This window comes from Scyliorhinus canicula, chromosome 3 (assembly GCF_902713615.1).
Source record: "Scyliorhinus canicula chromosome 3, sScyCan1.1, whole genome shotgun sequence".
NCBI lineage: Eukaryota > Metazoa > Chordata > Chondrichthyes > Carcharhiniformes > Scyliorhinidae > Scyliorhinus > Scyliorhinus canicula.
Window position 1 is genome coordinate 120,573,978 of NC_052148.1, and position 23,930 is coordinate 120,597,907.

Sequence of the window (23,930 nt, forward strand, 5' to 3'; positions counted from 1 at the left end):
CCCCATATAAACGAAGTAATCCTTCAGCAATCTCTCTGAAAAAAGCCTTTGGCAGGAAAATCGGTAGGCATTGAAAAATAAACAGAAATCGCGGCAGCACGTTCATTTCAATTGCCTGTACCCAACCTGCCCGTGACAGAGGGAGTCCCTGCCGTGCGGAATGGCAGCCCCACCCCCGGCCGACACACCACAAAATACTCACTCTTATTTAGATTTAGTTTGTACCCCGAGAAAGACCTAAACATTCGAAGCAGCTCCAATATTCCCCCTATCGACACACTCGGTTCCGACATGTATAACAGCAGATCATTGGTATACAAGGGCACCTTATGCTCTTCTCCTCCTCTCTCTCTCTCTCTCTCTCTCTCTCTCTCTTTCCCCCCCCCCCGTGCTATTTCTTTCCATACCCCCGAACGTCTTAATACGATGGTCAATGGCTCAATCACGAGTGCAAACAGCAGGGGGGACATAGGACATCCCTGCCTAGTCCCACAGTGGAGAAAAAAGTATCTCGAGCTGATGTTGTTTGTGCGGACGCTTGCCCCCTGCTCCTTGTATATTTATTTTACCCAGTTCACAAATCTTGGTCCAATCCCAAACCGCTCCAGAACTGCCATCAAGTACCCCATTCTACCCGGTCAGACACCTTCTCGGCATCCAGTGCCACAACCACCTCTGTTTCCTTCCCCTCTTGCCGGTGCCATAACGACGTTCAATACCCTTCTAACGTTTGAAAAGAGCTGCCTCCCTCTCACCAACCCCGTCTGATCTTCACCTCACCTTCGGGAGGCACTCCTCCAGCTTACCCGCTAGTACCTACGGCAATACTTTTGTGTCCACATTCAGAAGCGATATGGGCCTATACGACCCACACTCCGTTGGATCCTTATCTTTTTTTAGCAACAGGAAAATCGTTGCCTGCCCCAAAGTTTGTGGCAACACCCCCTTCCCTATCGCCTCTTCAAACATCCTCACCATCAGGGGTGACAGCTTATCCTTGAATTGTTTTATAATATTCCACCGGAAACCCATCTGACCCCGTCACCTTGAAGTATTTTATTGTTAAGCTATTCCACAAGGTCAAATTTATTTCTTAAAATAGTGTTTCAGAGTTGTGTAGATTCTATATGCTTTGTAATTTCAGGTTTGGTTTGAGCAACAAATTTGAAGCAGAGTTCCCTTCATCGTTAACAGGAAAGGTAAATCATTAATTTCTCTTCTTGAATAAAGTTGCCTGGTGATGGGGCTAGAACTTGCAACTGAACAGTTTTCAAAGCTAGAATTATTTAAAGTACATTAAATGTGCTAAGTTTCTTTGGAAGCAAAAGCCTATTAAAAATGTGTGCCTTGGATGTAGGACTTGGGAGTAAGCCTTTCACACTTTGAGCCTGCTCTGCCATTCACTAAGATCATGGCTCATCTGGTTGTAATCTCAACTCCACTTTCCTGTTTTCCCCCATACCCCTTGATTTGTGTGACTAGCAAAAATCTATCTTTCTCATCCTGGAATAGATAATAACCCAGCCTCCAATGCTTCCCAGGGAAGAGAATTTCACAGACTAACCACCTGTGAGAGAATATTTATCATCTCCATCTTAAAAGGGGGACGTCTTATTTTTAAATGTGTCCCCTTGTTCTAGTCTCGCCTACATAGAAGAATACAAATACATGTCAAATTCCTACCAGATCTAATATGTTTCAATAAGATCACTCCTCATTCTTCTAAACTCCAATGGGTATAGGCCTAACTTATTCAAGCTTTCTTCATAAGATGAGCCCTTTGCCTCAGAAATAAGACCAGTGAGCCTTCCCTGAACCCGCTCTAAAGCAATTGTATCCCTTTTAAAATAAGACAATTTATGTGCGCAGTCTCATCAAGGTCCAGTTACAATAAAACTATCCGATTCCATTCTCTTTCTAATAAGCACTGGCAGTACATTCATCTTCCTAATCACTTGCTGCGCCTGCATTCAAACTTATTGTGATTCATGTTCTATAAGCTCCCTAAAAGCCCGAGAGAAATACAAGAGCAGATATGTCGGCAAATTTCAGTAAAGTAATAGAGTAGTGATAGTGGGGGATTTTGACTTCCCCCAATATTAACTGAGGTAGCCATAGTGTGAAAGGTTTAGAGGGAGTGTATCCAGGGGAACTTTTTAAACCAGTACGTAGAAGGTCCTACAAGAGAGGAAGCGGTCCTGCACTTAAGGTTACAAAGCTGGGCAAGGTTGCAAAGGCGGGCAAGAACCAGTGGTGTAGTATTTTACAGACAATGATCATAACTCCGTTAGATTTAAGATTGTTATGGAAAAGGACCAGGATTGGCCTGAGATCAAAGTTCAAAACTGGGGTACGTCCAAGTTTAATAAAAGTAGATATGATTTGGCCAGTATGAATTAGGAGCAGACATGTTTATGTAAATCTATGACAGAACAGTGGGATGCATTCAAGCAGAAAATAGGGAGAGTACAGGGCCAACATGTTCCAATCAAAAACGGGTGGGACCAACAATTGGGAACTCTGGATATCAAGGGATAGACAGCATTGGATCAGGAGAAAAAGGGAGGCTTATGGCATATTTCGAGGGCTCAAAACAGCAGAAGCTGTTAGACGTATAGAATGTGCAAGAGGGAACTTAAAAAAGGAAATTAGAAGAGTGAAAGGGGTACATGAAAGGATACTGGCTGGTAAAATAAAGGAAAAGCTTCAGTTTTACAAGTACATTTTTACAAGTAAAAGGATAACTAAAAGAGGAGAGCCCATTAAGAACAGTGGTAATTTGTTGTGGGGCCGGAGGATGTAGGTGGGGTTCTAAATGAATACTTAGTGTCAGTGTTCACTCTGAGAGGGATGGTGTGGGTATAGAAATCGGGAAGAAGGACTGTAATAAAATGAAAGACCTTAACCTCCACAGAGAGAAGGTTCTGAGTGGTCTGGTAGGCTTAAAAGTAGACTGATATCCAGGGCCAGATGAAATGTATCCCAGGCTGTTGAGTGAGGCAAGGGAGGAAATAGCAGAGGCTCTGGTAATAATTTAAATTTCCTCTCTGGCAACAGGAGAGTTGTCGGAGGACTTGTGATATCATTATTTGAGAAGGGAGGAAGAGATAAACCAGGAAACTACAGGCCAGCCAGTCTAACATTTAGTGGTGGGGAAACTATTGGAAGCAATTGAGAGCTTCCAATTGAGAGCTAGAATTAATCTGCATTTTGAGAGGCAGGGATTAATCAAGAACACTCAGCATGGTTTTGTTAAGGGACGGTCATGTCTGACCAATTTGTTTTTCCGAAGAGGTGACCAAGTGTGCAGATGTGGGAAACGCATTTGACACAGGATTTCAGCAAGTCTCCCACATGGGAGACTGATAGTGCAGGCAAGAGCCTATGGTATCCAAGGAAATTGGGAAAATTGGATCCAAAATTGGCTGAGTGGCAGGAAGCAGAGGGTGATGGTCAAGGGGTATTTTTCTGACTGCAAGCCTGTGTCCACTGGCGTCCTGGAGGGATCAGTGTTGGGACCCCTGCTGTTTGTGGTTTATAATCTATATACAGATTAGATATGAATGTAGGAGGGTTGATCAGTAAGTTTGCGGATGATACAAAAATTGAGTTGGTAAATAGTTTGGAGGATAGCCATAGATTACAGGAGGATATAGATGAGCTGGTCAGATGGGCTGATCAGTGGGAAATGGGCAAGGGAACACATAATAAATGGCAGGACCCTGGGAAGCACCGAGGATCTGAGGAAACTTGATGTGTATGTACATCCATCCTTTAAAGTAGCAGGGCAGGTGGATACAGTGGCTAAGAAGACATGATATACCTGCCTTTAATCAAGCATAGAGTTTAAGAGCAGGGAGGCTACTCTGGAACTGTAGAAAATGTTGGTTAGGCCACAGCTAGAGTATTATGTGCAGTTCTGGAATCCACCTTAAAGGAGGGATGTGATAGCACTGGAAAGGGTGCAGAGTAGATTTACCGGATGTTGCTGGGCTGGAGAATTTTAGTTATGAAGAGAGACTCGATAGACTGGGATTGTTTTCCTTGGAGCGGAGGAGGCTGGTGGGAGGGAGGGGTCATGATTGAGATGTATATAAGAAAATTTTTTAAAATAATTTTTATTGAAAAATTTGGTATTTATATAACAACAACGAACCGCAATAAAATACCAACAGACTTCCGGTGGCGGCGATGACGTAGGAAGCCGCACATTTGGGAGCTCCCGATTCAAACGGACTTTTCGGCTCTTTTTAGAGCCCAAAACGGAAATTTTTCGACGTCTCCTGGTGGGAGAAGGTGTGGTGATCAACTTTCTCCATATTTCATGACTCGAACTCGGAGTGGAAAGGGGGGAAAAACGGCAGCAGCTCCCCAGAAAAAACGGGGGAAGGATTCCAAGATGGCGGCTGGCGGAGCACCAGAGGGGTGGAGGCTGTGGGCGCAGGAGCAGCAAGCTGCTCTCCTGTGCTGTTTTGCAGATTTTAAGGCTGAGGTGCTGAGCTTGCTGCAGGAAACGAATAAAAAGCTTTCGGAGATTCTGAACGAGAGGAGGAGGCCGTGGTCCTCGTTAGTAAGGTGGAGGGGCACGAGGCACTCCATAAGAAGTGGCAAGACCGCTTCGAGGAGCTTGATCACCGCATGAGGCGGAAGAATCTGAGGATCTTGGGCCTTGCGGAGGGGCTGGAGGGGTCGGATCTGACCACCTACGTGGCCACGATGCTGAACTCGCTAGTGGGGGCAGGATCTTTCCATCTGCCCCTGGAGCTGGAGGGAGCCCACAGAGTACTGGCCAGGAGGCCTAAGGAGAATGAACCCCCGCGTGCGGTGCTGGTGAGGTTCCACCGGTACAGTGATCGGGAGTGTGTGCTGCGCTGGGCCAAAAGGGTGAAGAACAGCAATTGGGAGAATAGGGTAGTACGGATCTACCAGGATTGGAGTGCGGAGGTGGCTAAGCGGCAGTCCGGGTTTAATCGGACGAAGGAGGTGCTCTATAAGAAGAAAATAAAGTTTGGAATGTTGCAGCCTGCGCGTTTGTGGGTAACTTATTTGGAGCGGCATTATTAGGGCTGGTTTAGCTCACTGAGCTAAATCGCTGGCTTTTAAAGCAGGCCAGCAGCACGGTTCGATTCCCGTATCAGCCTCCCCGGACAGGCGCCGGAATGTGGCGACTAGGGGCTTTTCACAGTAACTTCATTGAAGCCTACTCGTGACAATAAGCGATTTTCATTTTCATTTTTTCATTTCATTTCATTTCATTATTTTGATTCCCTGGAGGGGGCGTGGGCCTTCGTGCGGACGGAGAAGCTGGACTCGAACTAGGGGTTGCGGGGTCGGCTGTAATGCTTTATTGCTGGTTTCTGCTGTTGCTGTTTTTTTTCTGTACTTTTGTAATTTTGATATGGTTATTTATTGGGGTGTTTTTCTGTTTTTTGTTGGGGGGCATTGTTTGAGTTTTGTATTTTGCGGGGGGGTTGGGGGGTTTGTATTCTGTATAGGGTTGGGGGTATGGAGTGGGGCTGGTATTTGGGAGCTGCGTCAGAAGGGTGTGGTGGGGCAGTGCGAAAGCGCGGGCTTTCCTTGGTTTCCCGTGTTGCAGGGCTGGGGGGTGGAGATGATGACGGGGGGGCGGGGCCGTAACTGGTTCCTCCCCGCGCTGGAGCGGTGCCTTGAGGAGTGACAGGATTGGGGATGATCCCACTCTGGGAGGGGTCGGGTTCTTGGCGGGAGTTTCCGGGGTCAGCAAAAGTTAGCTGACCCATGGAAGTACAATGGAGGACGGTTCGCAGCTAGGAGGGTTCCTAGCCTGGGGGGAGGGAGGGGGGAAAGGGGAATACCGGGTTGCTGCTGGCAGGGTCGGGAAGGAGCTGGTGTGGGCCGGGGGGGCAGAGGTGAGGTGTTGTCGCCGTGGGGACTGGGTCGGGCGGGGGGGTGCTTGCCTGGGGTGGGCAGTCGACGGGCTATGGCTAGTCGATGGGGGAGGGGGGCGGGACGCCCTCTGATCCGGTTGGTCATCTGGAATGCGAGAGGACTGAATGGGCCGGTGAAGCGGTCTAGGGTACTTGCTCATCTGAGGGGGCTAAAGGTAGATGTGGCAGTGCTTCAGGAGACCCACCTGAAGGTGGCGGACCAGGTCCGTCTGAGGAAGGGGTGGGTGGGGCAGGTTTTCCACTCCGGGTTGGATGTGAAGAACCGGGGAGTGGCGATTCTGGTGGGGAAAAATGTGTCGTTTGAGGCATCTGAGGTGGTGGCAGATAAGGGGGGTAGGTTTGTTATGGTAAGGGGCAGGCTACAGGGAGAGAAGGTGGTACTTGCTAGTGTGTATGCCCCAAATTGGGATGATGCGGGCTTTATGAGGCTTATGCTGGGACGTGTCCCGGATCTGCAGGCGGGAGGTCTGATCATGGGGGGGGGGACTTTAATACGGTGTTGGATCCTTCACTAGATCGGTCCAGTTCAAGGACGGGTAGGAGGCCGGCGGCGGCCAAGGTACTGAGGGGGACTATGGACCAGATGGGAGGGGTGAACCCATGGAGGTTTGTGAGGCCGAGGGCACGGGAGTACTCTTTCTTCTCCCATGTACATAGGGTTTATTCTCGGATAGACTTCTTCGTGGTGAGTAGGGGTCTGATTCCGAGAGTGGAGGAGGCCGAATATTTGGCCATTGCAATCTCCGACCACTCTCCGCATTGGACGGAGTTGGAGATGGGGGAGGTGCGGGACCAGCGCCCGTTGTGTCGGTTGGATGTGGGGTTGTTGGATGGTCCGGGCATGTATTGAGGGGTACCGCGAGGTGAATGATACGGGGGAGGTCCGGGTGGGGATGGTCTGGGAAGCCCTGAAGGCAGTGATTCATGGGGAGCTGATATCCATCCGGGCACACAGGGAGAGGAGCGAGAGGAGTGAGAGGGATAGACTGGTGGGGAAGATACTGGACGTAGATAGGAGATACACGGAGGCACCAGAGGAGGGATTGCTGGGGGAGAGGCGCAGCCTACAGGCTAAATTTGATTTGCTGACCACTAGAAAGGCGGGGGCACAGTGGAGGAAGGCACAAGGGGCAGTGTACGAACATGGTGAAAAGGCGAGTAGGATGCTGGCTCATCAGCTCCGCAAGCGGGATGCGGCTAGGGAAATTGCTGGAGTGAGAGACAAGAGTGGGAATGTGGTGCGGAAGGGGGTAGAGGTGAATGAGGTCTTCAAAGACTTTTACGGGGAACTGTACCGGTCGGAGCCAACGGTGGAGAGGAGGGGAATGGAGAGGTTTCTCGACGGGCTATCTTTTCCGAAGGTGCAGGAGGAGCAGGTGGAGGGGTTGGGGGCGCCGATTGAGCTGGAGGAGCTGGTTAAGGGGATCGGGCAGATGCAGTCAGGGAAGGCTCCGGATGGGTTCCCGGTGGAGTTTTACAAAAAGTTTGTGGACCTAGTGGGCCCCTTGCTGGTGCGGACACTTAATGAGGCGTGGGAAGGGGGGACTTTGCCCCCCGACGATGTCGCGGGCACTGATTTCTTTAATCTTAAAGAGGGACAAAGACCCCCAGCAGTGCGGTTCATACAGGCCCATATCTCTCCTGAATGTGGATGCCAAAGTGCTGGCAACGATCCTGGCCACCAGGATAGAGGACTGTGTGCCAGGGGTTGTACACGAGGACCAGACAGGTTTTGTTAAGGGAAGGCAGCTGAACACGAATGTGCGGAGGTTGTTGAATGTCATCATGATGCCGGCGATTGAGGGGGAGGCTGAGATAGTGGTGGCGCTGGATGCGGAGAAGGCCTTCGATAGAGTGGAGTGGGGGTACTTATGGGAGGTGTTGGGGATGTTTGGATTTGGTGAAGGGTTTATTAGATGGGTGAGGCTGCTGTATGAGGCCCTGATGGCGTGTGTGGCCACGAATGGGAGGAGGTCGGAGTACTTCCGCCTTTTCCGAGGGACCAGGCAGGGTTGCCCCCTGTCCCCCTTGTTGTTTGCATTGGCGATCGAGCCGTTGGCGATGGCGTTGAGGGATTCAGGGAGGTGGAGGGGTTTGGTGCGGGGTGGGGAGGAACATAGGGTGTCGTTGTATGCCGATGACCTGCTACTGTATGTGGTGGACCCGGTGGAGGGATGCCGGGGGTGATGGAGCTGCTAGCTGAGTTTGAGACCTTTTCAGGCTATAAACTAAATCTAGGCAAGAGTGAGGTGTTTGTGGTGCACCCTGGGGACCAGGAGGAGGGAATTGGTAGGCTCCCGCTTAGGAGGGCAGGGGATAGTTTTAGGTACCTGGGGGTGCAGGTGTCCAGGGACCGGGGGACTCTTCACAAGCATAATTTTACCAGGCTTGTGGATCAGATGGAGGAGGAGTTGAAGCAGTGGGACATGCTGCCATTGTCGTTGGCGGGGAGGGTGTAGTCCGTCAAAATGACGGTGCTTCCGAGGTTCTTGTTCCTCTTTCAGTGCCTGCCCATCTTCATCCCCAGGGCCTTCTTTAGGAGGGTGACTAGCAGTATTTTGAGCTTCGTGTGGGCACATGAAACTCCGAGAGTGAAGAGGGTTTTCCTGGAGCGAGGGAGGGATAGAGGCAGGCTGGCGCTGCCCAACCTTTTGGGGTACTATTGGGCGGCCAATGTGTCAATGGTGTGTAAATGGGTGATGGGGGGGGGGTGGAAAAAATGGAGATGGCGTCTTGTAGAGGTACGAGCCTGGGTGCCCTGGTAACGGCGCCGTTGCCGCTCCCTCCGAAGAGGTATACCACGAGCCCGGTGGTGGCGGCGGCCCTAAGAATCTGGGGACAGTGGAGACGGCATAAGGGGGAAACAGGGGGCTCGATGGAGGCTCCATTGGGTGGAAATCATCGGTTCATCCCGGGGAACACTGATGGGGGATTTAGGGGGTGGCAAAGGGTGGGCGTCAGTAAATTGAGGGACCTGTTTATTGGCGGGAGGTTTGCGGGCCTGGGGGAACTGGAAGATAAATTTGGGCTCCCCCAAGGGAACATGTTCAGATACTTGCAGGTAAAGGCGTTTGCTAGGCGACAGGTAGAGGGATTCCCTTTGCTGCCCTCGTGGGGGGCGATGGACAGAGTGCTTTCGGGGGTGTGGGTCGGAGAGGGGAAGGTGTCTGACATTTATACGGTAATGCAGGAGGTGGAGGAGTCGTCAGTGGAGGAGCTGAAGGCTAAATGGGAGGGGGAACTAGGGGAGCAGATAGTGGACGGGACTTGGGCGGATGCCTTGGAGAGAGTCAACTCTTCCTCTTCCTGTGCGAGCCTTAGTCTCATCCAATTTAAGGTGCTGGATCGGGCCCATATGTCTGTGACTTGGAGGAGTAGGTTCTTTGGGGGTGAGGACAGGTGCACCAGATGTTCGGGGAGTCCAGCGAATCATGCCCATATGTTCTGGGCATGCCCGGCACTGGAAGAATTCTGGAGGGGGTGGCGGGGACGGTGTCGAGGGTGGTTGGATCCAGGGTCAAACCAGGTTGGGGACTCGCGCTTTTTGGAGTTGCAGCGGAGCCGGGAGTGCAGGAGGCGAAGAGGCCCGTGTTCTGGCCTTTGCGTCCCTAGTAGCCCGGTGGAGGATCTTGATGCAGTGGAAAGATGCGAGGCCCCCAAGTGTGGAGACCTGGATCAGTGACATGGCGGGATTTATAAAATTGGAGAGGGTCACATTTGCCCTGAGAGGATCAGTACAAGGGTTCTATAAACGGTGGCATACCTTTTCTGGACTTTCTGGCTCAAAGATAGGTATCTTGGTCAATAGCAGCAGCAACCCGGGGGGGGGGGGGAGGGTGTTCTTTACCGTTTCTATTTTTCTTTTTTTTCTTTCCTATGGTTATTTAACTTAATATTGTGTTAACTTAAGGTGTTGTTAATATGTTTTGTTGTTCATTAAGGATGGGTGAATGTTTATGACTGTTATCATTATTGTTATTGTTGGTATTTTATTGCGGTTCGTTGTTATATAAATACAAAATTTTTCAATAAAAATTATTTTTTTTAAAAACCCAACAATAACAATAATGATGCTATTGACCAAGATACCTATCTTTGAGCCAGAAAGTCCAGATTGAGGGGCAAAGATAGAGTAGACAGGAAGAGACATTTTCCCTTGGTAGAGGGATCAATGACCAGGGAGCATAGATTAAAAATGAGGAACAGGAGGTTTAGAGGGAGTGTGAGGGAAAGTCCTTTTTACCCAGAGGGTGCTGGGAGTTGGAACCCGCTGCCTGAAAGGGTGATGGAGGCAGAGACCCTCAACATTGAAAAATATTTAGATGTGCACTTGTGATCCCAAGGCATTCAAGGCTATGGGCCAAGTGCTGGAAAATGGTATTAGAATAGTTAGGTGTTTGTTTTTGATTGACGCAGACGCGATGAGCCAAAAGGCCTTTTCTGTGCTGTAGTCCTCTTATGACACCCAAATCTCGCTATACCACTGAGTTCTGCAATCTATCTCCATTTGAATAATGCTGCTTTTCTATTCTTTCTGCCAATGCGTACAAGTTCACATTTTCCACATTATTCTCCATCTGTCAATTTTTTGCCCACTCTCCTAACCTATCTATAATGCGTTGTAACCTTTTCACCTCCTCTTGACAACTTACTTTCCCATCTTTCTTGGTGTCATCAGTAAATTTAGCCGCCATACATTTGGGCCTTCCATCCAAGTCATTGATGCCGATTGTAAACAATTGAGATCTCAACGCCGATCTCTGCGGCACCCTACTAGTTAAAGCTTGCCTACCTGAAAATGACTGATTTATCCCTAATTTCTACTTACCTGTGAGCTAACCAACCTTCTTGTCCATGCTATCATGTAACCCCTAATTCTTGAGCTCTTATTTTGCACATTATATGTTTTTTTAAAAAAAGGGTGTTTCGATAAATTTAGTGATTTAATTTAGCTGCATACAATCTAATTACTGGGTCCCAAATTAACCCGTTGCCTGATCCGGTTATCTCTATCAAGCTAAAATGGTTGAAAGACTCGAGACACTGAATTAATAATAATAATCTTTATTATTGTCACAAGTAGGCATACATTAACACTGCAATGAAGTTACTATGAAAAGCAAATAATATACATTTATTGAATAAACAAACAATGCAGAGCCCCTTTACTTGGATGGTTATACAATGGCTCCCAAACCCACCTTGTTCGCAGCCAATTAGTCAGTATTGTAAGGGTTAGTTTCATTGGATCTATCCACCTGCGCACATTGCCTTAAACATGAAGATAATGCAGTACTTAAATGTGTTCCTTATTGCAACACTGGAAAAGTGCCTTATTCATTAGGCTTATCACGAGACTAGTCAAGGGCAGTGCAGATTTGAGGGTTTCTTTCTTTATAAATAAATTTAGAGTACCCAATTCATTTTTTTCAATCAAGGGGCAATTTAGCTTCTTGTATATATTTTTACTGTTTTAATAAAAAGATATGGCCAATCCAGCTACCCTGCACATCACGGGGAGAGATTTTGAGGGGTTTGAGGTATAAAATTAAAACGAAGATCCAAATTCTTAATTTCTAACACTGGGGTCCTTTGTTGACTTGACATACTATGCTATGAATAACTAATTTATATGAATAGAGCAGAATTTATCAAGCAATATTTTACATAATACTTAACACAAAGCATTGATGACACATAGAAGTTTTTCTTCTCTCAAGTTTCTTCTGAGTCCTTGAGCATTGCCAGCAGAGGTGATGTCTTTCTCGTCTCTGTCTTTTGAAGTGATGTTGAATTGTATCTCGAAGAGTCATACCTCCGAAGTTATGGTAACACTGTGCCAACAAAGACTTTCCAACTTTTATCCCCCTTTCTCTTTATTCCTTATTTGGAAATAGTCCAAATTAATCTCTTGCATTGGCTTAGAGTGCAAGTCAACTCTGGTCATCCCCACCCCTTTAACGAGAGCCATAAAGACTAAAGACAAATGTTCACCCCTTGTGTCTTTGGACCCCTCAGAGTTTACATTCCATTACCAACAAATAATATATTTTCCCTAGAAACAACAGTCACGAATAAAGTCACATTCTCTTGTCAACATTTTTAAAAACTCATTCCTAAAACCATAAGGAAATGTTTGAACCATTTGTTGTTATCATAATGTTGGAAAATAAAAGTTTCCTTCTGGTACAGATTAATTTGAGCAATGCATGTTTGTTTAAATGTAAGATGTCATTCTAAGAGCAAATTACTTTTTGCCATTTCTTCAAATAGAACAGATGAATACAACTCAAAGGCAACTTAAGTCGTAAAAACAAATACATTTTATTACACTCACACAGCAGCTGCAAAGCATCCCAACTGCCGTGACTACCCATTGTCTCACTAACAGAAATTCAAACTAAACCATTTTAAAAGTGGTTAAGGAATAAAACCCATAGATATTGGAGACCAACAACAAACCCTAAAATTAGTAGAATCACCCAAATCTTACAACAGTTTGTTTTAATTGGTGTCTTCCCAGATTAATGCAATTGCTTCCCACATAGACTCACAGCAAGTTTAGAATACAAGTAGAAATGTTAGTAGAGAAAAAAATAGAATCCAACCCTTATTTAAATGCATGATTAATTACTTCAGTTAGAGTAATTGAGGTACTTGTAATACAATCACTGTTACTAGGTGGTTGCTACTATACAATATTCGTGGTTAGTGCACTAAAATGTTAGTCAGCATGTGTTCAAATCACACAAGTGTCTTTTAGCTAAGGTGTTAGTATAAAATGGGTGCTTGACCTTGTAAGCTTGTTGCAAAATATAGCTTTTAAAAATGGTACAGTTAAGCAGGCAACTTTTAATCCTACTAAAATAAAAACAAAATCTAGGCCAGGTTACAGTAGCAACCTTTGATGCAGCATCTTATCAAATATCATTTGGAAATCCAAGTACATCTCACCTGCAGGTTCCCTTTTATCCACGTTGCTTGTTACCTCTTCGTGAAACATGATTTTTCTTTCCCAAAACCATGTTTTTTTTTAATTTAGCGTACCCGATTAACTTTTTCCAATTAAGGGGCAATCCAATGTGTCCAATCCACCTACCCTGCACATCTTTTTTGGGTTGTGGGGCGAAACCCACGCAAACACGGGGAGAATGTACAAACTCCACACGGACAGTGACCCAGAGCCGGGATCGAACCTGGGACCTCGGTGCTGTGAGGCAGCAGTGCGAACCGCTGCACCACCATGTTGTCCCAAAACCATGTTGACTTTGCCTGGTCCCATTATGATTTTCTAAGTATCCTGCTATAACCTTTTAAACGGATTCCAACAATTTCCCTGTGACTGATGCCAGGCTAAGTGGTGTAGTTTCCTGCTTTTTGCCTCCTTCCTTTTGAACAGCATTTGCTATTTTCCAGTCTGCTGGTACCCTTCTAGAATCTAAGGATTTGGGAAGATTAAAACCGATGCATGTACTATCTCTGCAGCTGTTTATTAAGATCGTAGGATATAGGCCACTATCAATCAGCCTTTAGGTCTAATAGTTTTCTCAGCACCCTTTTCTGGTGTTTGTGATTGTTTTAGGGCCCTCCCTTTCACCTCTTAAATTTCAAGTATCTTTGGTCAGACACACAGCACCTGTCATTTTCTTGCTTTCCACTAATTCCTCAGACTCTTCTCTAGAGCAGTGCATCTCAAACTATCTGATGTGGCGTACCGGCAGTTTTTTTTTTCAATGTGCCAGGGACCGGTGAGCGAAACAAGCCAATCCAGGATTACTGCCTCTTTCTTTTCTGGAAACACTCCAAGTACCGGCAGACGATGGCTCGCGTACCGGCACCGGTACGCATACCACACTTTGAGAAGCACTGCTCTAGAGGACCAACACTTGCTTTAGCTACTATTTTCCTGTTTAATTACTTGTGGAATCTCTCACTATCTGATCTGTTTTTATATTACTAGTGATATTTCTCTCGTGCTCTGCTTCCTCCCTCTTTTGGGGGGGGGGGGTTATTTGCTGGTTCTTAATGTGTCAAATCTTCTGACCTACCATTCACCTTCACAGAATTGTATAGTGTTTCAATTGGATACAATCCTTAACTACCTCATTTAGCCACAGATGATGCATCCTTCTCAAATAGTATTTCTTTCTCACTGGAATCAATCTTTGAGAGCTATTAAATATCTCCTGAAAAGTTACACAGTGCACCTCTACCGTCCTAACTTTTAACCTAGCTTCCCAGTTCACTTTAACCATATCTACCCGTGTGTCCTTATAATTAGTTTTATTTAAGTCTTTGACCCACACTTCTCACTTTTCAAACTGAACCTTCCATAATGTTGTGATCACTGTTGCCTGGAGGCTTCTTTACCATGAGGTTATTAATTAATCCTTCTTATTACACTTTTTTTTCCCCCGAGCGTGGCCAATTCACCTATCTAGCACATTGTTTTGGGTTGTGGGGGTGAGACCCACACACACACTGGGAGAATGTACAAACTCCATACGGACAGTGACCCGGGGTCAAGATTGAACCCGGGTCCTCGGCACTGTGAGGCAGCAGTGCTAACCACTGTACCACTGTGCTGCCCCCTTCCTCCTTATTGTGCATTACCAAATCTAGAATATCCTGATTTCTTATTGGCTTCAGCGTATGTTGCTCTAGGAGATTTTCCCAAATACAATCTATGAACTAATTTTCTTGGCTTCCTTTGCACAATCTATGTAGAAATTAAAGTCGCCCATGATTACTTTTCCTACGCACCCCATTATTCCTTCCTGTATACTCTGTCCCAAGAGTGTTAAGGGCCTTATAAGCACTTCCCACAAGCAACCTCTTACCGTTCCTGTTTCTTATCTCTACCCAAACTGATTTGACATCTTGTTCTTTTGAGCAAAGGTTTCCAGTGTTAATGTCATTCTTAATTCTCAGAACTGCCCTTTTCTCCTTTTCCTGGCTTCCTGCCATTCCAAAGTGTAAAAATGTATCTTTAACATTAGTTAGTGCCTTTAACATCATTTGGTCAAACACCATGAAGCAGCTTACACCAGGACAAGAATCATACCTTCTAGGCGAGAAGAATGAAGATATGGATGATCATTGCCATTTTTATGATAATTGATAACCTTATTTTATCTATGCTGTAATTGTTTTGTGGCTATCACAGGTTATGCTTCAGCATTTCTTGCTTTAATTTAAACATTGGTGTGGTAGCCTTGGATGATTAGTGTTCTCTCTGTTCCTGTATACTGACCATGCAACATGTAGGTGCATTAATCTTGTGGCAAAATAAATTAAACACATAGCAATTTCACAATTACATTGTTGATACATACTTGGCCGATATCTAGAAAATCCTAAAACTCTAGTTTTCTTTACCATTATCTTTTTTATCCTTTTTCTTTGCAACTGTAACTTTAAAAAATATTGTTGTATCCATTAGTTTATACATTCTGTGGGTACCACTGAATTTAGCAGTTATGTCTAAAGAGGGCTGCACAGTGGCAGAGTGGTTAGCACTGCTGCCTCACAGCGCTAGGGACCCAGGTTCGATTCCGACCTCGGGTGACAGCCTGTGTGGAGATTGCACGTTCTTCCAGTGTCTGCATGGATTTCCTCTGGGTGTTCCGGTTTCCTCCCACAGTCCACGTGTGTGCACATTAGGTGGATTAGCCTGCTAAATCGCCCCTAGGTCGGGTTACGGGGATAGGATGGGGGTTGGGCCGAGGTAGGGTGCTCTTTCAGAGGGTCGTTGCAGATTGCTGGGCTGAATGGCCTCCTGCACTGGAGGGATTCTATGAAAAAGGATGAGTAAAAGCATTGGGCTTTATTCAAATGTGTGAAGAACTTGCAACAAGGTAGATTAATTAATGACACGGATTAATCTAAGAGCCATTATGCCATTACAGCGATGTCGTTGCATGGTGACCGAGTCAAGGAACTAAACATTTCCAGTACGGGTACTTGATTCTTTGAAAAGGCAGCCGAAATGGAGGGATTGCCCAGATAATAATGGATGTCATAAGAACCATAGTGAGATAAGATCTTGGCTTGCAAGAGAAAGAAGTGGAATCCGTACAGGTGGAGATGATAACTAACGAGGGTCAGAAACACGGAGTGGTTTATAGTCCCTCCCCCCAACACTGGCAGCACTGTTGGACAGTATTAATAAATAAAAGGAGATTATAAATAAAACAACACTATAATTGTGGGGACTTTAATCTTCCCGCAGATAACAAAAGTAGTTTGGTGGATGCATTTTAGACCATTTGAGAACATTATGGTGTGGAAACGACCAGTTAAGAGTCTTTCCGATCGTTTTGTGCACTGAGACGGGATTATTCAATAATCAGAGATCATTTGAAAGAGTAATCATGTGATAGAATTTCATGTTGAGTTTGATAGTGACACACAACTAGAGCATGAACTTAAAGCTAGTTACATAGTTGAGGTGCATTGGGGAATTGAATTAAAAGGTATGGTGATAGATTAGCAATGGTGAACATTTTAAAGAAATATTTCTTAATTCTCAACTAATCAAAGGACAAGCAAAGTGCCAATAATGTATTTTCCAATTGGGGCAATTTAGCACGGCCAATTCACCTAACCTGCGCATCTTTGGGTTGTGGGAGTGAAACTGCCGCAGGCACTGGGAGAATGTATACACTCCACACCACGAACAGAAAAAATTCGCAAGGACGTTCGTTCCAAGATGATATTTTATATATAACAACAAAATGCAACAAAACTTCAAAATTCAGTACAGTACAGAGTGATCATTATTCCACATTTTAAGACCATCAAATATTCATACAATTGGTTCAGATTGTAATTACTGTGGTCAGAATCTCCCTTCACGCATTCAATGTCAGGATAAAAAGATCAGGGCATTTGAGGATAACAGGGTACCAAGATAAAGCTATGAACTCATAGTCCGATGGTGCATGATTCCCTCCATAAGATAAAGCTACACATTTGAAACCTAACTCGGCCTCCCAAGACCTCCAGGCAATGAAATGGTGCCCATGCAAAAGGGGACAATAGGGTACTGACTTCAGTACAAGACATGGCTTGGCGGTGCACACTTTCATATGCAGGAGCCAGACACCATGCCAAGACCTCTCTCCTCTCCCAACAAAAGACACTAACAATGCTGAACCAAATCACTCCGAATCGCACTCAGGCCCTGCAGCTAAAGAGATACTACCTCTCCAACGGAACCATATCTCGAGAAGGAGAGCAGACCAGGAGACCCCAAAATGAGACAACTCTGGGAAGCGTCACCCACTCCACCACCCAGCGTATCTTCCACCCAACCCGGGTAAACAAGGCTACTATTGCCCTAACCTACTCGATCAAGTAACCCCTGCTGCTACCTGTGCAACCAAGAAAATCTAGAACACCAATCCAAGAAAGGCTAAATATCCAAGGATTAACTGACCACGCCCAGGCATGTACCAATACATATTTCCCCCTGCTCCCAACAACATCAGAGATGCCAACCACAAATTCATTCCCTGTGCTAACTGGTTTCTGTTTAAAAATGCTTTGGTTTTTAGGGGCAGCACGGCGCAATGGTTAGCACTGCTACCTCACGGCACCAAGGTCCCAGGTTCGATCCTGGCTCTGGGTCACTCTCCGTGTGGAGTTTGCACATTCTCCCAGTGTTTGCGTGGGTTTCGCCCCCACGCCCAAAGATGTGCAGAGTAGGTGGATTGGCCATATCTTTTTATTAAAACAGTAAAAAATATATACGAGGCCAAAAGGTACAAACAGTAATTTTGTGTTGGAGAAACGGGGTACCCTCTCCTCAGTATCACCATACGGAGAGGGGAGGGTATGTAGGATACTCTGATTAAACAGTTCACAACACAGTTGTACTAAAAAATAAACGGTACATGCACTAAACCTGTGGATTGGCCACACTAAATTGCCCCTTAATTGGAAAAAAATAATTGGGTACTCTAAATTTTAAAAAATGCTTCAATTTTTAAAATTCCCACCCTTTTCAAATCCCTCCTCTCCCTATCTCTATCAACTCCTCCAGCCTTACACCTCTTTAAGATGATCTGCACTCCTCCAATTCTGCCACTTGAGCATTCCTGATTTTAATTGCTCCACCACTGGTGGCTGTGCCTTGGTCCTGAGCTCTGGACTTCCTCCCTAAATCTCATTACCTTTCTATCCTCTTTTCCTTCTTTAAGATGCTTCTTGAAACATATCTGTTTGGCCAAGTCTTTGATTATCTACCAGGATATAGCTTGGTGTCAGATGTTGTCAGATAACACTCATGACGTGTCTTGGAATGTTCAATCTTAACAAAGCTATATATACAGAAAAGATCTGGCAGCAGAAATTAATATTTTCAGTCTAAATGACTCTGGTCACGACAAGGACTCAAAATGTTAACTCTGTTTCTCTCCACAGGTGTTGCCAGACCTGCTGAGTTAATCCTGCATTTTCTGTTTTGACTTCCGATTGCCATCATCCACAGTATTTTACTTCTATATAAATGTTCCTGTTGCGCTACAATCCTCCCAAGAATTTTGCACTCCTCCAACTGCGCGCATCCTCTCCAGCCTTGGTGGCTATGTCTTCAGTTGCATATCGACGCTAAATGGTCTAGAATAATGTTCCTAAAACTTCTCCACACCACTGTCCCCTCCTTTTTGAAAATATTCTCTAAAAGCCACCTCTTTGACCCAAGTTTTTGTCCCCTGACTCCGAATATCTCCTCCATGGCTTGACATCTATTTTTGTCTGATTGCACTCTGTGAAGTGCCTTGAGTTGCTTTTGTTCAACACCAAGGTGCTATATAAATGCATGTTTTTGTAATAACATGATTAATAGTTGGTTAGAATAAACTGATTCTCCAAGCTACTGACAGTAGTAAATATTGTTGGAGTGAGATAAAAATGTCCCTTTATCTCCTTTAATCAGTGTTTTACTTTAGGTTTTAGAGTTGAGAATGCGGTTCACAGCAGTAAATGTATTTCTGCCATTTGAACAACCATATTACTCTTAAGTGTTTCAGCATTGCACAATGTAAGCTGAAAGCTTGCAAAACTATCTAATTCAGGAAGATGGTCATTTCCCAGAACTTGCCAGGTGCCCAAGTGTTAAAAATGAACATGTATAATACAATAATTGCTACCATTTGTAGTACTTTGAATCAGTCCATTATGTATTCAACTATTTTGCTTGAACAGGTTGCACCAGAGGAATTCAAGGCCAGCATTAGCCGGGTTAACAGCTGTTTAAAGAAGAATCTTCCTGTCAACGTGCGGTGGTTGCTCTGTGGCTGCTTGTGCTGTTGTTGTACCTTGGGTTGCAGCATGTGGCCGGTAATCTGTCTCAGTAAAAGAGTAAGTCTTTTTTTAAAAAGTCTTTAATGTCTTCAACACATTTGATTAATGTTAAATTTTATGCCGCACCCACGGTGAAGAATGTTAGCCATTGAATGGAACTGATTTTCATGATTCAACATCAAGTACTCCCAAACCAGTTTTAGCATGATAAAATACAGAGAAAAGCTCCCTGTAATCTACTCCAACTCTTTGCCTCAATCCAAATTTGAAAGAGCATTTCCACTTCTGTCACTGTGACGTTTTTTATAGTTAATTATCCTGTATGAAATTGTCAATTTGTATTATTTATTGCTAATTTGAGTGTAGTTGTGTGGCCCATTCCCACCAGGGACTGGGTTGAGGCTATCTAAATTAATTTCTCTCTCTATTCTTATGGAAAGTCAAAATGGTGTAATCCTACTACTCTGGACTAATTCAAATTTTGATTAGTGTTTTTGGGAGGACAAAATAATTTATAACTGTATTTTGGTAACCATGGAGGCCTTTTTCTCATCCTGTTCCAAATCAGGATTAGTTTTGCAAAATACTTTTGTTCTTGAAAAGTGTGGTAACTGGAGACCGCAAAGAGGGTAGTCGACTGCGTTGTTATGAGAAGGAGCTTCTTTATGTAAATAGATAACAAAGTTTAACAATAACGGTAATAACTATGAAAACAGGAGCTCTAATAAAACAGGTTTTTCTTACAGGCTGCAAAATGCCCCCACCCCGGCAAAGCTCTCACATGCTGAGAACCTATATCTTATCGTTCTAACCTTTCAAAATTTAATTCTAAGACTATGTATTTTCTTTTTTTTCCTTTTCTTTTCATGTACTTAATGATCTGTTGAGCTGCTCACAGAAAAATACTTTTCACTGTCCCTCGGTACATGTGACAATAAACAAATCCAATCCATCCCTGCCACTGAACCAGAAGCTCCAAGTTGAAGTCCCACCCCTAAAAAACCTGATGGTCACAAAAGGTAACACGGCCAAACATGTTGATGATTAACCAATAAATTCTTCTTATATGCCTATGGCAGGCAGTAAGAGTGGGAGGGTTTTCTAGTCAGCCATCTACAGAAGGCAACAATAAACCAAGGCAGTACCTTGCCAAGCATAACCATGGACCGACACAAGTCTATGGTCACCAGTGTGCTTTCTGGGCACGTTACCTGGAGGGTGAGAGAGAGATATCAACGCTTAGAATTAAGCTGCATTTACTATATAAATCAGTTTCCAATCACTGAATTAAGATCTGATCAATTTTGGAAATGATTGACTTTTGGTGAAATCTGGTGTTGAACGTAATTATGGATGAAGTTGATTTTATGAGGATACTGTTATTAACTTATGTACGTTTTACGGTTGAGCTTTGAACAGAAGGCATACAGATATACTAAAATGGGAAACTATCGAAATATATTTTAAACAAATATTCGTGTTCATTGGGTAACGTCACTAAAGCAAGCTCTATGTGCAATGTTTTGTTCTAAAATGTTCATTGATTGTAGTTTGAACTGTACAGTAATTTATAAAAAAAAATAAGCTGAAGAGTACCCAATTATCTTCAGCTTATATATTTTCAATTAAGGGGCAATTTAGTGTGGTCAATTCACCGATTCTGCACATTTCTTTGGGTTGTTGGAGTGAGATCGACGCAGACACAGGGAGAATATGCCAACTCTACACAGACAGTGACCCAGGGCTGGAATCGATCCAGGGTTCTCGGCGCCATGAGGGAGCAGTGCTAACCACTGCGCCACCGTGCCGCCCGTTGAACTGTGCAGTAATATACATATACAGAATCCGTGTACAAAGAAACTGATTGATGTTAACAATAGCTCTAGTGCTTTGATTTTTACTTTGAGCAAGTGTAGTGCCAGTGTAACACAGCATTGCTGTCTTACACCTCAGCAACTGAATATCTTAGCTTACAATTTTACAGTAAATTCAAAATACTCTAATGTTAAATTCAGATTTTTTTCAATACTGGTGTAAAGTAAATGGCTGCGATTCTACGAAAAAATTTCTAAGTGTGGTAGCGAGTGGAAATTGCCACAAGCTTCTCGGCGCTTGACCCAGCGAGGCCAGCAATGCAATTCAAGATTAATTAGTCCACTTAACGAGTCCCCATGGGCTTCTCGCTGCAAATGAAGGTTCGCCTGGACCGCGCTCGGCAGCCCTCTGCTAACAAGGTTGAACGGTATTTAAGCTGCACTTGCTCAGCCAACTCGCAATAATGGCGCCGAGGAGACCAGCCCTAAGATTCGGGGACGCAGATCTGGGGAGGCTGCTAGATGCTATGGAGGCCAGGAGGGATGTCCTCTTTCCCCCAAGGGTCCCGGAGAGCGACCCACAGAGCAGCCAGTGCTTCCTGGGATGAGGTGGTGGCAGCTTGTGAGCTTGGGGAGTGTGACCAGGAGGACTGGCCTCCAGTGCTGTGAGAAGTCTTCACAGGGCAGCACGAGTGAGTACACACCGACACCCATCCTCCACCACTGTGAACCACGCGTGTGGCTAGCGATGCCACCTCTTTGTCTCATCAGGAAAACCTCTCCCATAATCGTCGGGAGAGGGCCGGACTGAATAAGGGGTGCCATACTTAAGAATCCTCACCTCCTTGAAGGAGATGCCCTGGAGGTGACTGGGGTGGCCAAGGGCAGGGTGGTCACCAACGCGGAGGTTGGCGGACGCCACCCGGAGGACCCGGCAAACGTGAGTAGTAATTGCCTTACTGATTGACCCATCCCTCCCAGTGACCACATGTCCATTCTCCCGCAGTTCCTCCAGCCGACCTCGCTGGCCAATCCCGGGCGGTACCCTCTCCTGGCCACCTTAGAGGAGAGCTCTGAGGATGCAACCATCATAGTTGCGGCACAGCTGTCATCCCCACCCTCCACCAGCGCAGATACACACACCTCGGTGGGACAGGTTAGTGGACAGGCTTCTGGGCATAATCTGGTGAGCACCACACAGCTGCTGATGCACATCAGATGGAGGCAGGAGCCCCCAGGCGAGGCAACAGGCCGAGGGCTGCTGGATCCCAGGACCCAGCTGGGTCCCAGCCTGATGCCGAGCCAGTGGTACAGAGGTACTCTGAGCTGATTAAGATTATAGGGTGCAGACGGGACATTCAGAGGGAGATATCAGCGTCACTCCAGCAGATCCTTAGCCACTTGGAGGAGTCCCAGAGACTACGGGGGCAGGAGATGGCGTCGGCAATGCGTGGCTCCGAGGACAACAGTGCTAGGGTGGCGATTGCAGTGAAAGGCCTGGTGCATGACATCGGCACTATTAGGGGCAGCACGGTAGCATTGTGGATAGCACAATTTCTTCTCTGCTCCAGGGCCCCAGGTTTGATTCCGGCTTGGGTCACTGTCTGTGCGGAGTCTGCACATTCTCCCCGTGTGTGCGTGAGTTTCCTCCTTTCCTCCGGGTGCTCCGGTTTCCTCCCACAGTCCAAAGATGTGCAGGTTAAGTGGATTGGCCATGATAAATTGCCCTTGGTGTCCAAAATTGCCCTTAGTGTTGGGTGGGGTTACTGGGTTATGAGGCTAGGGTGGAGGTGTTGACTGTGGGTAGGGTGCTCTTTGCAAGAGCTGGTGCAGACTCGATGGGCCGAATGGCCTCCTTCTGCACTGTAAATTCTATGATTATTCTATGATCAATGATCTATTAATGAAGGTGTCCAAGACGTTGCACAGTGGTGACAGCCATGGCTGAGGGTCATGGCAGAATGTCCGACTCGCTGGGGGATGTCATCTAGTACCAGGCCGACCTTGATGAGGTTCTGTGGGACATGTCCCGCTCTCAGATGGGAATGGACGATGCGTTGCAAAGCTTGTCCCAGTCGCAGGTGGGCATTGCCGAGGTACTGCAGAGCATAGCCCAATCACTGAGGAGCATTTCCGAGGGCATCGACACAATGGTGCAGACATTGGAGAACCACCAGGTTTGGCAGAGCTAGATAATGCATGGGCATCCGGGGCTCGAACCAGCTGCCCCTCCGTCCCATGATGAACCCCAGGGCCCTATGGGCCCTGAACAGGAGCCAATCTGACCCATCCCATGGAGCGGCGACAGTGGCCACCAGCTCCTCCGAGTTCCACCCCTCTGAGACCACGTCTCGAAGTCAGCACACGGGACAGGGCGGCACGGCTATTCATGTGCTGCTGACAAGTGAGCCGGAGTTTCCGACCCCAGAGCCCCCAGAGGACACACGCCAGGGGCATGGAGGGCACACTGGACGAGGTAGGCAGCTGGCTGCCTCCATCTCAGATGTGCATCTTGGGGAGACACCGAGACGTCGCGGTAGAGCGAGGAGTGCCAAGCACGTTGAGGTTCACTGAGGGCACCGGTGGAGGGGATGGGGCGGATCCACTGGGAGAGTGGGGGATTGTAAAACACATTAAACACCTTTGTGCACAGCCAATATGATGCCTCTGTCACCTTCCTCCGCAATGCGGGCTGACCTCCGAACCCGTGGCCCATTTCTCCAGGCATCTCCCCTTTCCCGTGGCACTCACCACCCTCCAGCTGTGGACATGTCCCCGGAGCTGTGTCCCATCTCCAAGGTGTTTGGATGATGGCTGCTGTCTGTCTGGTGTTGCCTCGCACAGTGTCCATGCATCAAAGTGTGATTGAGATCCTAGGCAA

General features: G+C 46.1%; 1 protein-coding gene across 2 annotated transcripts in view; it reads left to right on the top strand.

Moving 5' to 3' along the window:
* LOC119962916 (cysteine-rich hydrophobic domain-containing protein 2) overlaps positions 1-23,930 on the top strand; it is a 105,204-nt gene that overhangs the window by 41,875 nt on the left and 39,399 nt on the right. For both annotated transcript variants that reach the window (XM_038791186.1, XM_038791187.1), the window contains exons 2-3: positions 1,145-1,199; positions 19,137-19,292. In XM_038791186.1, coding sequence (XP_038647114.1) covers positions 1,145-1,199; positions 19,137-19,292 — 211 coding nt within the window. The remainder of the gene's footprint in view (positions 1-1,144; positions 1,200-19,136; positions 19,293-23,930) is intronic.